At 31.1% G+C, this 14361-nt stretch overlaps 1 protein-coding gene across 1 annotated transcript in view; it reads right to left on the bottom strand.

Annotated features, from left to right (window-relative positions):
• The window catches only part of LOC111618236 (laminin subunit alpha-1-like), a 270556-nt gene that overhangs the window by 213642 nt on the left and 42553 nt on the right, over positions 1-14361 (bottom strand). The window contains exons 8-10 of the mRNA XM_023359721.1: positions 10683-10800; positions 8011-8129; positions 6048-6209 (exon numbers count right to left, since the gene is read on the bottom strand). Of these exons, the coding sequence (XP_023215489.1) occupies positions 6048-6209; positions 8011-8129; positions 10683-10800 (399 nt within the window). The remainder of the gene's footprint in view (positions 1-6047; positions 6210-8010; positions 8130-10682; positions 10801-14361) is intronic.

The raw sequence follows: 14361 nt of genomic DNA, 5'->3' as shown, positions 1-14361 counted from the left end.
TTTTTTTTTTTTATTAGTATTCAAAATTTTTAGCTTTAAGTTTTTTGTTGTTTCCAAATCAGCTTAACACTTTTTCGGCTGTGATTTTCTGGGGGGCACCAGGTTCACTGGGGAGGGCCGTGCCCACCCAGGCTCCCCCCTTGCTATGCCCATGCTGGTGGGCCAACAGCTGCTTTGACAAAAGAATTGAGATGATTCAACCACCATCATTAGCACCATTAGTGAAACATCATTGGAAAATCATCAGCAACAGTGATAATGACTTTTCCAGCAAGGAAGACATGAACTAATTGAAAATTGTACCCTTGACACTGACCAGCCAAGTAGACAGCATTGTTTTCTTCTATGTACATAAATGTAAATACATTTTCTTCTGTTGGATTCTTCACAAACTTTGTTGTTTGCATTACATTGTTAAATGTATACTTTATTTCATTTCTTTGTTAGCCAATTTCTCAACTTCTCTGTATAGTTTGTAAATGAAGCAACATATTGTCAGCTTGTTACATTTTAGACAATGGGGTAACTTACATGCTCTTGTGAAGTTTCCTATTCGTAGATAATTTAGACACATTTTCTTACTCTTGATTTCTTCAATTCTGAGTGGAACTGGCAGTCAGAAATTTCTCACAAAGATATATGTAGTAAGAACCATCGCAATGTTCACAAAAATGGTTAAGTATCACAGCTACTGTTTTCATCCTTTCAAACTTCAAATGTAAACATCCAATAACCTAATTTTTGATTAAGGCCAAACAATCTGCCGGATTATATCAGGCTATAATATGGCTACTATTTAATAATTAAACATTAAGTAATTTTGTCCAGAGTTAAACATTAGGTGACATCTCTTGATAAGTTTAATAAATATAAACAACCTTAACCAACACCGGGGTAAAGTTAACATTGCACTTGTATTCCATTGGAAATTTTGCTGTTCACCGGAAGAAGAACTGTTTATGGTTCAAAAACATTTATGAGGAACTGTATGTTCATTTTTATTTGAGTTTCACATTGGTAACAGGTTTGTGTATGTAGTTAAATATAAACAAACAAACAATTATTTATTGTGACATCATCACAATGCTGGGCTGCAATTTTTTATATCTTGATGCACAATGCAATTCAGTAGTGTCTTGCCCCTGTAAATCACACTTTTTCTGTTAACAAGAGAATTATGCCATCATCTATCTAACTCTCTTCTGGAGAAAATTTTTGAATTGAAACAACATGACTTTCAGTCAAAACTGAAAGTTCATATATAGTTATTCAGAGTCTCCAGCTTCCAAATTTCTATAAATGGTCTCAACTTTCATCTATCTAACTCTGTTCACAAGATTAAGGAAAGACAGACAGACACCAATGGTTATTTATAGGTGGGCAATTTTAAAATTGTAGCCCAATAAATTAATATTTAATATATAATTATTAAATTTAATAAGAGATGGTTCCTAATGCCAACCTCTAGACGAAATTACCTAGCATTCAATTATTAATAATGGCAGTAATATAACCTAATGTAATCCGGCAACTATTTGGCTTTAATATAACTATCAGGCTTAGAGATGTTTATATTTGCATAAAAATAGAAGTTTATAAGAAATCTAAACACCATCCTTTGTACATCCCAGCAATATCAAGTGATCTTTTCAACTTTAAGATAACAGCCTTTACAGTCAACAAAACAAGGGGATTCACACGCTGCTTAAATGTAATCAAAACAGACTATAAATTAAGATTTATTACAGAAATGGCAAAACAGCAAGGCTACCATCAAAATTAATCAAGAAACTAATTAGTAAATACACCATCAAGACTCCAAAACAAAAAACAAACAAAAATCAACTAAAACGAGGGTTATTCATATAATCAAACTCTTAAAAGCAGACATAGAGAAAATGCACAGACAAATAACAATGACATCAGTTACAAATGAAAATCTGACACAATCAACTGTTGTAAAATGACAAAAATCAACAAGACCCTTCCAAAATCCCAGAGAAATTATCAGAATTTGAAACCATGCATAAGTATGCAAAACCAATATATAGATCAATTTATGCATACACCAAAGAAAACCAATAGAACACCAAAAAAGGCATACAAGCAACTTCATTGGAAATGTATGCAACAACTCCAACGATATGAATTGACCTAAAAATCACCAAGACAGTCAAATCAGCCAGAAAACTGGAAGAACTGATGAATTTAGAGCAACTTGAAATATGCAAAGGGTATTTTTTTCCAACCTCTAATGTGTCAGAAAAAAAATAAACAATGAAGATCAAAACTGTTTTATTTACAAAAGCTACTTTTCTACATAATTGTCATTTCAATTTAAGCATTTGTCGTATCAGCTTTTCTACACCCTCATCAAAGAAGGTTGCCACCAGGTTGCTCAGTCAATTCTTCAATTCCTTGTTAGTTTGGAACTGTTGTCTTCCAAACCACTGCTTCAAGTGAGTGAACAGATGGAAATTACTCAGTGCTAAGTCTGGGCTGTACTGTGAATGATCAAACGCTTTCAATTTAAACTTCTGGAGACATTCCATTGCACTATGTGACCATCAATGCAGCCAAGTACTGCAGAACAATTCGACAATTACAACAGGCAATGCAAAATAATAAAAAAGGAATATTATCTTTTTATTCTCTTATAGCTGCATATTTTTCGGCTATTAATCTAGACTTATCATACCATGATTTTGGAGAAAACTTAACTTGGTTTTTTCTTTTTATTTTTTGGTAAATTCTAAACTTCAAGATGTACATTTTGGGTTTTTTACCCTTCTTCAGTTGGAGCTTTACATTTGGATCTAATAAAATTTACATAATTAAAATTTTTTCATACAATGTTACTTAGATTTTGTTAAACAAGAATTATAATTTAACTCACATTAATTTAGCATCTTAACAAAATATTTTTTTACAAGATTATACTGTTAAAAATGAAGAAAATCCTATTTAATGAAGAAAAATATTTTGTTAAAATCTTAAATTAATGTGAGTTAAATTATCATTCTCATTTAACAAAATCTAAGTAACGTTGTATGAAAAAATTTTAATTATGTAAATTTTATTAGATCCAAATGTAAAGCTCCAAGTGAAGAAGGGTAAAAAACCCAAAATGTACATCTTGGAGTTTATAGTTTACTAAAAATACTAAAGCAACACTAAAAAATAAAAAGAAAAAAATTGAGTTAAGTTTCCTCCAAAATTGGGGTAAGATAAGTCTAAATTACTAGCCAAAAAATACATACTATAAAAGAATAAAATCCTAAAATGAAAAAAGGACTAGAAGCTTTACAAATAAAGGAATATTGTTATTGAGAGTTGTTCTTCTCCCTGACAATGCTTGTCGTCACACTGCAGTACAGACAGGGAACTCTTCCAGAAGTTCAAATTGGAAGTGTTTGATCATCCACAGTCCAGACTTAGCACCAAGTGATTTCCATCTATTCCCTCACTCAAAGCAATGGCTAGGAAGGCAACAGTTTCAAAGTAACAAGGAGTTAAAGGCCAGCTTGAAGGGTTGACTAAGCAACCTGGTGGTAATCTTCTTTGATGAAGGTATAGAAAAGTTAATATGACAAATGCTTAAATTAAAATATCAGACTTTTCCACTTGTTCCCAATATAAGTTAGATTATTCATAACAAAAGTTTCATGACAAGTTAATTCTCCTCGATCCAGCTCCACTCACACTTTTGTGAGGCCCTGGAAATAGCCCATAATTAAAAAGAAAATGTTTATTTTATTAAATTAAAAGATCGAGAAAACAAGTAATATAAGTGTTGAAACGGCAACACCGGACTTTGACATCATTGCTCATAAAGAATAGAGAGAAAACAATATTTAAAATAAAAGAAAATAAGAAAGGGAATTGTTTAAAACTTAAGACACAATAAGAAAAGAGGAAATGAAAGTAAAATATGAGCATGGGTGTCATAGTCATTGATAAATTGCGATCAGAGTTGAGAGGATGGTGTCAGATAAACCATCCTAGGCAGACATTTCTTGCGACCTGAACTGGTCTCAAATTCTACCTCGAGACAGGTAAGAAACCAATCAGTGCATGAGGAAGGGAAAGCCTGACAATTATAAAAGAATCAAACATGAAAAACACATAAAACTTTCATTGTCGAGGATAAGAGGCTTCCTCTACAGCAGGGGTGTCCAACCTTTTTGTTTCTCTGGCACATTGGAAGAAGTCATGGAGTTCTGGGCCACAAGCATATTGTGACCCAATTTTTAAATATACAAGTATATTTAAGGATTTACATGTCTAGATTATACTAATAAGTATTAAAACTTTATCACAAAAAAGGATATTTTAAAAAATTACTTCTACAGACACTTTTAATTTCTACTTAGAAATAGATAAATTTATTTATTATAAAGGAGTCAAACAAAAATTTATTTGGAAAAACACAAATATTTGTTTTATTTGGGTCTTTAATAAATAAAACAATAACGAAACACCATTTTAAAGTGCATTTTTATTCAACAAATAATTTTTAAATAATATGTAGCCCAAAAGTAGCCAATGCGCCAAATGATATTTTTTTACGCCAAACTAAAAAAACAAGTACTTAAATTTGGCTCAAAGTAGACAAATCTTGCAATGCTGAAAGGAATATTAAATAAAGCTAGAGTTGGGATTCAAAGGATTATAGACCCAAATTCGGGGAAATGAGAGAAAGGTCAAATAAATAAAGAAGTGAGAACGGTTAAATAGACCTTCTGTTTTGCAAATATTGATCCTTAATTTTCCAACTTTTCTCACTTCTTTTTATTTTTCGGCCATTCTCTCCTTTCCCCGAATTTGGGGCTATAATCCTTTGAGTCACAACTCCAGCTTTATTTAGTATTCCTTCCTCATTCACACATTTCAAATATTTGAAAATATTTCCTTTCTATTAAAAAATAAAACATGTATAAAGGTTTACAGCTTTGTGAAACTTCTTTTTTGAGGTTTATGCCGTTGAAATAAATAAATAAATAAATAATTTTAAAATTTGTCGGTTTTGTTTACACGTTTATTGGGCTGCATTAAAACTTGCATTGGGCCATGGGTTGGACACCCCTGCTCTACAGAGTTTCTCTGAACTTCCACCTCCAAGATCCAACCTTCTCTTTCTACATTGTCCCTCAGAGAGACCAGTTGTGTTATCCTTTACGTTGCCGCCACCTCGATCTCTGACTCATCACTGTTCAAGGCTGTTCTTCAGAAAAACTAAAGAAAGGATCCAGGGCTTTCTCCACTGACACTCCATTGAACTTGGACATGTAAACCTAATTATGTAAGTACTGTATATGTCAAAAAAATAAACGGTTTTCTTTTGTAACATTTGTTGTTTCATGCCTCCAGAATGGCCACCCACATATGCAAGGGTCTTAGACCTATTGACAAAAGGGAATAAAATTCCCCCTCTAGTCAGCATGCTTACACTTTTTCCCTCGCTTGGCCCAATCTCTATCCCCACTTGCTTCGATCAAATCCAACCCCCTACTCACTTCACTCATCCTCAGTCCAATCCCATGCTTATTTTTTTTTCACTTATTCAAAAACTGTGATGATTCAATAATTCTGATGCCACCGTTTCTATTTTTTTCCCATGATAAAAAAAAAACGTTGTGATGATTTTACACTATGTATTTTTTATAGAGAGGGTAGATTTATCCTATATAATAATAAACAATAAATACACATTATAAATTAAAACAATAAGATAGTGAAAAGAAACAAAAACTGTATTCTGTAAGAAAAAGCATTTGTAAGTTCTTGAATTATAATAAAAAAAACATGAAAATTTCTACACAAATATTTTTCTCAAAAAACATTTAATTTTGATTATAACTTCAATTACTATTCAACTTAAAAAAATGCTTTTACAAGAACAGTTAATTTAAGCTTTTTACTAATAAAAAAAAATATATTTTATAGAAAATTTCTATAAAATTTTATTTTGTATTATTATTGTTATTATTATTAAAAATATATTCAAATACGCTAAAACAATTGTAATTGATACCAAAATCACATACCAAACCATTCATTATATATGAGTCATCTTTAACACATACACCAGTGACTCCAGGTCCAGTACAAAAACATTCGTGACACGGAAAAGAACTATTATGTGCTATACCTAATGGTCTAAAATAACCATCTTCACACTTCTCACAGTTTATACCAATTGTGTGATGCTGTAAAATTAAATTAAAAATTTGTATAAATTATTTTTTAATTACTTTTTTAATAAATTTGTAAATATTATTCAAGTATTAAGCATTTAATATACTGTAAATAAAGAACTCTTATTACTATTTTCTTCTACATTTATTAAAGTTTAGCAATTAATTTATATCAATTTACATAATTTTTATCCTAATAAGGTATTATTAAAGTTCTAAATTATTGATGAAGATGCTTTATTTTTAGATGTAAATCTGGCAAGTACTGTACTCTATGGTATTTATTATAAAAGTTGCAAGCATTTAGTAAAATTTATAGAAATATGCAGAATTTACAAATAGAACAATATTGCCAATGCTGGTAATTACTCATACTACTATTTGAAACAAATATTCACGTGACTCAATGTCAGAAAAATTATTAAAATTGGGATATATAATATTTTAGATATTTTTTTAATGGATTAAATATATTTACTATTGAATACCATAAAAGTATTTTTTTCCATTCCATTTTTTGTTAAACTGTATATGACAAATTAAAACACATTATATATTTTTTATTTGACAATACAGTAGAGCATTGATTACCCGAATCAATTAGGGACTGAGGTTGTTCGGAAAATCGATTTTTCGGATAACCAATTATGTACAAAAAAAACATTATTAATATAGTATATTAGTATATCCCAATAATAGTATATTAATATATCCCATGTTTAAATTTTTCTCCGTTGTGTGTCGCTTTGCGTTGAATTTTCATCGATGTTAAGCCTAATGAAAATTTTTATAATAATAATCGTGGCTATTGTAGGTTAAAAATTATTTTTTAATTTTGTACAAACAAAATAAATACAGTAGAGCGTCGATTTTCTGAAAGTCAATCATCCAAAAGAATTCCAGTCGGCAAATTTAAATTTTCGCCAGTGCTGTGGCACTTCAATCTTTGGCTATGTCTTGGGCTACTCAAATATTTTACGTTTTTGATACTAAATTAACATCTGATGTATAATTTTTTATTATTTTTATATTTTTCAATATATTTATTTTGTTTGTACAACATAAAATAATTTTTAATGATACAATAGTCTTTGTTAGGCTTAACATCGACGAAAATTCAACGCTAAGCAACACGCAACGGAGAAAAATTTCGACATCGGATACATTAAACTATTTTTTCGTATGCAAATCAGTTATCCGAAATATCAGTTATCCGGACAACCCCAGTCCCCAATTGATTCGGAAAATCAACGCTCTACTGTATATTGAAAAATATAAAAACAAAAAAATTATACTTTAGAAGTTAATCTAGTATCAAAAACGTTCAATTTAGCACGTCACAGTCCAACTGGAATAATTTTGGTTAATCGACATTTTGGTTGATTGACATTCATATAATCAACACTCTACTGTAAATACATTTAATCTATAAAAAAATATCTAATATATTATAAATCTCAATTTTAATAATTATTCTGATGGGCCATGATTACTTGTGTTTTAAATAGTAGTATGAGTAATTACCAGCATTGGCAATATTGTTCTATTTGTAAATTCTGCATATTTCTATGAATTTTACTAAATGCTTGCTATTAGTTCATTTAATTGGGGCAGCCACTTAATTGAGCCAAAACGGATTAGTCCCAATGTGTCCCAGTTAAGCAGAATCCACTGTACATAGTATTACAAGTAACACGTAAATTTGATAAAATAGCTAATAGATATTTTAGAGACAAAACTATTTTTACTGCATTATTTTTATATGCATATGAATTATATCAAATGTAATATAATTACTGTTTCATATACCTACCTGACATTTTATACATACTCCACCACCTTCATATTTTCCAAAACTATTAAGACTCAATTTCTTTCTTGCAACAATAGGATCATAATAACATCTTTCTGCATGTCCAAAACACTGGCATGCTATATTAACATAGAAATATGGAATAAAAAAATAAAACTAGCATATCTTACAGTATTTCTCATTAAAATATTTATTTGAAATAGTTTATATTTTTTCATTATTTTATGTATTAATACAAAACTTATTTAATTATCAAAATGGGTTTCATAGTTCTAACATATTAGAAATTTCAAATTTAATCAGAAATTTTAGTCTATATTTAATAATAATAATTTTAAATCTTCAAAACTTGAATCTCAGAATTTCAAAAAGATTTCAAAACTTTTTTGTTTTGCATACCTTAAAACATTTTGATATTAGAAAATATTATTTGAAAAGTTAAAAATGCTGGATACTTCATTCATATGTCTCTCATCATTTTTGAAAACTCTAGTAATTTCTAACATTTTGTTAGAAATCATAAATTTAAAATATTTCTTTAAGTTAGTAGCAATTTTTCAGAAAAGTAACAAAACAATATAGTCTTCTTTCTTTTTAATATGCAATACAATAGTGTTCTGCTAGTTTGAATACCACTAATCTGAATATCCAAACATGTTTTGGTCAGTGAAAAGAAAATTTTCTCCAACAAGAAGTCCACATAGAGGTGTTCCCCTATCTCTTTCCGGAGTGAACCATGTGAACCACTTCATCAAACTTGTCAAACATTGAGGATCTTGCTGTTTCTCGATTTTCAACCAATTTTTCTGAAGTAGAGGCACAAAACTGCTTGATCTTTGTGCAGTTTTTTCAAGTCAGCTATTGTGGCCTTGCCTACTCCAAACTCTACTGCCAATTCCATTGCACTTTCACCCTTGTCCAGCCTTTTCAAAACATCCAGCTTATCTTTCAAAGTAATGTTGTGTGTTTCTGTTTCATGGCCATTGTAGCAGCAGACTAAACTAAACTAAAATAATGTAGAGCAAAAAGTACATTTAACATCCATAATTATGCATACTAACTCACACAGTAGCATCAGTCAACTGATTGGAATCCTGGACTGTGTATTAAAAACAATGTTTTTTACAATTAAAATAATTTTTTTTTGGTACATATTATTATCATTTCTTATTAAATCAATTATTATTTTAATTTTGCACTGTCTTAATCATATTGTATTATCATCCTCATGGCTATTTGACACAACTACACTTTTCACAGTAGCATGAGATAGAACTGAAAGATGAATGAAATAATTCAAACTCTGCCTTTGGCATATACGAAAATGTAGTCTGTTTTTGCTTAATTTTTGTAAAAATAATTGATTTATTGATAATTTTATATTATTACTAAACTGAATAGATCAAGGATAGCCAATAGGAACCATTCTTATAGCTTCTGAGTACAAATTCACTGAGTACGGCGTTAATAAACTTCTTTAGTATTCACACAAGTACTTTCGACATGTGTATAACCGTCGTCTTCAGGCGAAAAGAACAAGTTTTTAAGAAAACGAACGTGCAGGATGTTCCAAAAGAACATAATATTTAAATTCAAACAAGCGTCCGAAAATTCCATTACGAACGTGCGAATAATTTTTGATATTTCGAATCTTTATATTTTACGATGTTAGCGGCGCATGCGTGGAGATGCTACCGCGTTGGCGATATGATGTTGGGCGCATTTCGTTTTTTAGGCGCCGATACAAGGCAATCCACACCCCGGGTAGATCGAGGGTGGGAACATTGCATGCTTCTGAAGTGGCCGTGAGAAGCGCTTCCCAGATGAACACAAGTCTTCGATTGTTGCAGCATTTAATTATTGCCGTTCTGGGCCATAACGGGTTGTATCCTTGCTCGAGAACTTTTTTAGCGAGCTCTGTAGAGCATCTTCCTTTAGCTATGTCTTCCTGATGCTCAGCAAGGCGGGAGGCGAGCATTCTTGTTGTTGCTCCTATATATCTTTTAACATCGCCCATTGCCGGATTTTCTAGGTGTATCGTATAAACCCCTGACTTTTCTAAAGTGGTTAGCCTGTCCCGATCGTTGCAGATACATCTGCGTAAGTTTGGTAGGGGGGTTATGGGTAGTATGAAATTAATACCGCCGAAATATGCGGCTGATGCATATAGAAGTTGGTCCAAGATACGGCAATGAAGACTGGATTATGGATGCTTTTTCTTTTCTGTACAATGTGGTACATGGGTATAGGGCCTCTTTTACTTTACGGAGTACATATTCATATTTACCATACGTAAATCCTGCAAGAGATACCGCTGCTCTGATGATGTCTAATTCGATTTTTGGAACATCCTGCACGTTTGTTTTCTTAAAAATTTGTTCTTTTTGCCTGAAGACGACGGTTATACACACGTCGAAAGTACTTGTGTGAATACTAAAGAAGTTTATTAACGCCGTACTCAGTGAATTTGTACTCAGAAGCTAGACAAATATTGGCGTGAGTTTTTAAATTTATTTTTTACTTAACCATTCTTATTTATTGTTGTTTGGAAAATATCAATAATTTCCCAAACAGCAAATAAATTAGAATTTCAATTGCGACAGCTATCTCATAGAGCAAAATGGAAATGTGATTTAAAAATATATATTAGATTATAACTAATTAATCCTTACATTCACATTCTGCACCATTCTTTTTAGTGCCTTCTTTCCAAGGTTGCTGGTTATCCAAAGGGCAGCACATTTCACAATTTTCTCCACAAGTATTATGCTCACATTGACATTGATGTTTCTGTAAAAATTTTACAGTTAATATTTTCTTTATAAATTTAAAAAGTAATAATAATAATTTTAAATCTTCAAAACTTGAATCTCNAGGGCCAAAATTATGGCCAGTAGTATCAGGTTCATTAAGATGAATAGTAATAAAAGAAGGTCTGCTGTCTGAAGGTAAATCCAGCCAAGAAAATATAGTTTGAATTTGACATTCCAAAGGTAACTTCCTAAAATCAAATAAGTTGAAATTAATAAAACAAATAAAGAAAGAAATAATAAGTAAAAATAAATGAATAAATATCCCTTAATAAAATTAAATTTCATAAATGGACTGCCATGCGATGGACAGGTGGACCGCCATCTCTATGGTTGATGCACATGGATTTTTTATGAGCTTTATAATTTCCAATTTTTCTAGATATCCCATAGTGTGTATATTCAATGTGGGTTTGATAATGGATGCCTGCTCCCATTTTACTTTTAAGTCTTGTTTTGGTCATCTATCTCTCCAGTTAGTTCAAATATTTGAAAGAGCAATGATTCAATACAAAGTAAAACAAACATTTTTACAAATCAACAGTCAATGTAGAGACAAAATCTCAGATATTTTCTAAACCAACAATTATATTTCCTTTTCTAAACCAACAATTATATTAGAACAGATAAAGCAAATTATATATACATATGTTCTGCACATTAGTCTTAGTNATTTCCAGAGGAATCCGCATAAGGGAGCATTATTCTAAGGATGATTTATAAGAGTCTACATTTAATCTTAGGATACATTACCTCCCCTAGGCACATTCCCCTAATGCTCCTTAACAATGTATATTGTATAATTTTATTTTATGTATAACATTTATTCAAAGATTTGAGTATTTTTTTTTCGGCATGGAACGCATTTACATTAATTTATATGAGAAAAATTGTTTCGCTTAACGAGTATTTCGAATTACGAGTAAGATTCTGCATCGAATTATATATTATACTGTATATTATTTTGCTTTTTAATACTAAATGCTTGTTTCTTTCATTTTCAGTATTTTTATTTTATTAATATTGTATTCGTTTGATGTTTAAAAATTTCATATAATAAAATTACTTTGACCTCACTGACCAGCTGACTGACTCACTGATATGAAATGTTTGAATAGGAGCAGAATTCTTACGGAAAAATGAAATAGTGTATTAGAAAAGGGTTGACAAGTATATTATCAGAAAAATCTGAAATGTCAAATATTTTAGGTACTATAAGACATCGAATTTCGACTCTCGACACATCGAAGAACGTCAAAACATTCGTCGGACAATTAATTTCAGCGCCATCTTTTTAATTTAATTAATTTATAGATAAACAAATTAATAAATGTATTACTTTAACATTTTTTTAGTAAATACAGTTAATGTTCTATGACATCAATAGTGTGTCTCAAACTATCTACAATGTATTTGTAAAAATCTTGTCATCGGGAAAACATCGTTTATTTCTATCACAGATGGCAACACTAAGTCTACACATGATTGTGATATGGTTTCAATCTTAACTGATCAATCAAAATTGGTTGGCATGGCTAATCATTTTTTATTTGCATCAAAGAGCAGCAGCATACAGTTAATTCAACTTTTTGAAATTAAGATATAGTAAGAGAAATAAATCTATTGCAGAAATCTATTGTAAGATTTATATAAATAAATTTTATGTTAAAAAAAAAGCCATATAAAAGTTTATTCATGAAAAGCAATTGAAACATTAATTTAATCCTTAAGAAATAAATAACTTGAATACATTTATTTCATAATATTTGAATATTTGACAAACAGCCATCAAAACATTGACATTATATTTTTGTACTAATTGCAGTTATGTTCATAAAATTATCCATGGTTGATTTAACTTCCATAAAATTAGTAAAAGATGGTTCCAAACAACTGACAAAATAATACAAATATAACCATTTGAGATAGAAAAAGTCTTTTTTGGTGATAGGTAATAGCTTTTTTAAATGCACTAGTTTTGAGGACAAGATCTAGATTCATTATTCACTTCCAAAAATGACATTATGTTCCAAATGATAAGGTATGGAATGGAAACATTCCAATATTGCCAGTCAAAACAAAATTTTGAAATTCAATCATCAATGAAAAAATTGATTCTGACATATTTTAATAAACAAGTTAATCTGAAGGTTATTAAAAAAGGTATAACAATTATCAATCTTCATAACAGTTAGACACTATGAGTAATTCAAAACAAATATAGCAAACTATTATCAAAACATTAAATTTATTGCATGATAATATTTATCTGCATTCTGCCACATTCACCAAAACTAAAGTTCAAGATATTAAAGTACCCTTCCTATAGTCCTAATTTTGCTCTCTCAAAGTATCTGTTTAGACCACTCAGATACTTTAGGAGATAATCAGTAGGTTTTAGGTAAAAACAGAGACAATATCAAAATATAATTGTACTATTTCATGTAAATATATTATAGATACTTATTGATGAGACTATGTCTTGTCTATAAAATCGTGCTGCTGTCAACGGATGGACACCTGAGAGGTATTAAGGAGTACATGTCAGAAGTTGCAATTTGGCACATAGTATTTGGTGCCCAAATTATGCACACACAAAAAACTAGACTTGTAGGTAGTCAGGGGAGACCAAGAACCAAGTACAAAATGGCAACACTGTCTCTACAAACAGGTGGTAGTGTGAGATTTGTGCATGCATTGCTCGTTGGGAATTTTGAAATGCAAACATTGCAAAATAAAATTTTGACAAACATGTGACACACATTATACACGTATTCTCTTGCTCTTATTGTTTCGCCATCCTGGAAAACAATGAGAGCAACATCGAGACAATTCAGGTACAATATCTTCCCACTTACTGTAGCCAAGAACAGGCCAATAACAATGCAACACGTCATAAACATGGCGGGATCACACCTCCTAAATTATCAAAATCATAGATTTACTGCTTTTTTTTAACTATCTGAATTAAACTGTGAAAATCCGACTCTTTTAAAAGATTTTTATTAAATAAGTAGCAAGTTATATTTCTTTCATCATCATTTTCGTTGTTTCTCCCATTCTCACCCTAATGTCCGAGGAATAGACCCCGGATAATGAACTGCGTAATTTGTCCGTCAAGAAGGTCATCCCTAGGACGAAGTCGCCCGAGGCGACCGCGGAAGAAATCCCCTCTCCCCGGGATATTTGTTTGTTTTGCTAATTGGTCACACCGCAGACACCTTGTAATAGAGTAGTCTCCTGCGGGTGTCCGGTGGACGGAGACGGATGGGTGTTCCTGTATGGAGAGTAGACAAGAGGTCACCTACAAGGGCACCCTTACGGTGAGAACATTACCAAAAATGGTCAGTCATCTCCCCAGGTGATGACGACTTTAACATTAATTGGTCAAGCAATGTCTGCATTGTCGTCACCCATGACGGGGGAGACTGTCATAAATCGGGAGAAGTGACAGTTTGCGTCAGAAGAATCCCCGAGATTTCCCACGCTAAAAAGGTATAAAAGGGGAATGATCGGAGATCTCGAGGCGATCATCGGAGGA

This window comes from Centruroides sculpturatus, unplaced genomic scaffold (assembly GCF_000671375.1).
Source record: "Centruroides sculpturatus isolate CEXI.00-Female unplaced genomic scaffold, Cexi_2.0 scaffold205, whole genome shotgun sequence".
Lineage (NCBI taxonomy): Eukaryota > Metazoa > Arthropoda > Arachnida > Scorpiones > Buthidae > Centruroides > Centruroides sculpturatus.
This window is presented reverse-complemented; position numbering and strand designations above follow the sequence as displayed.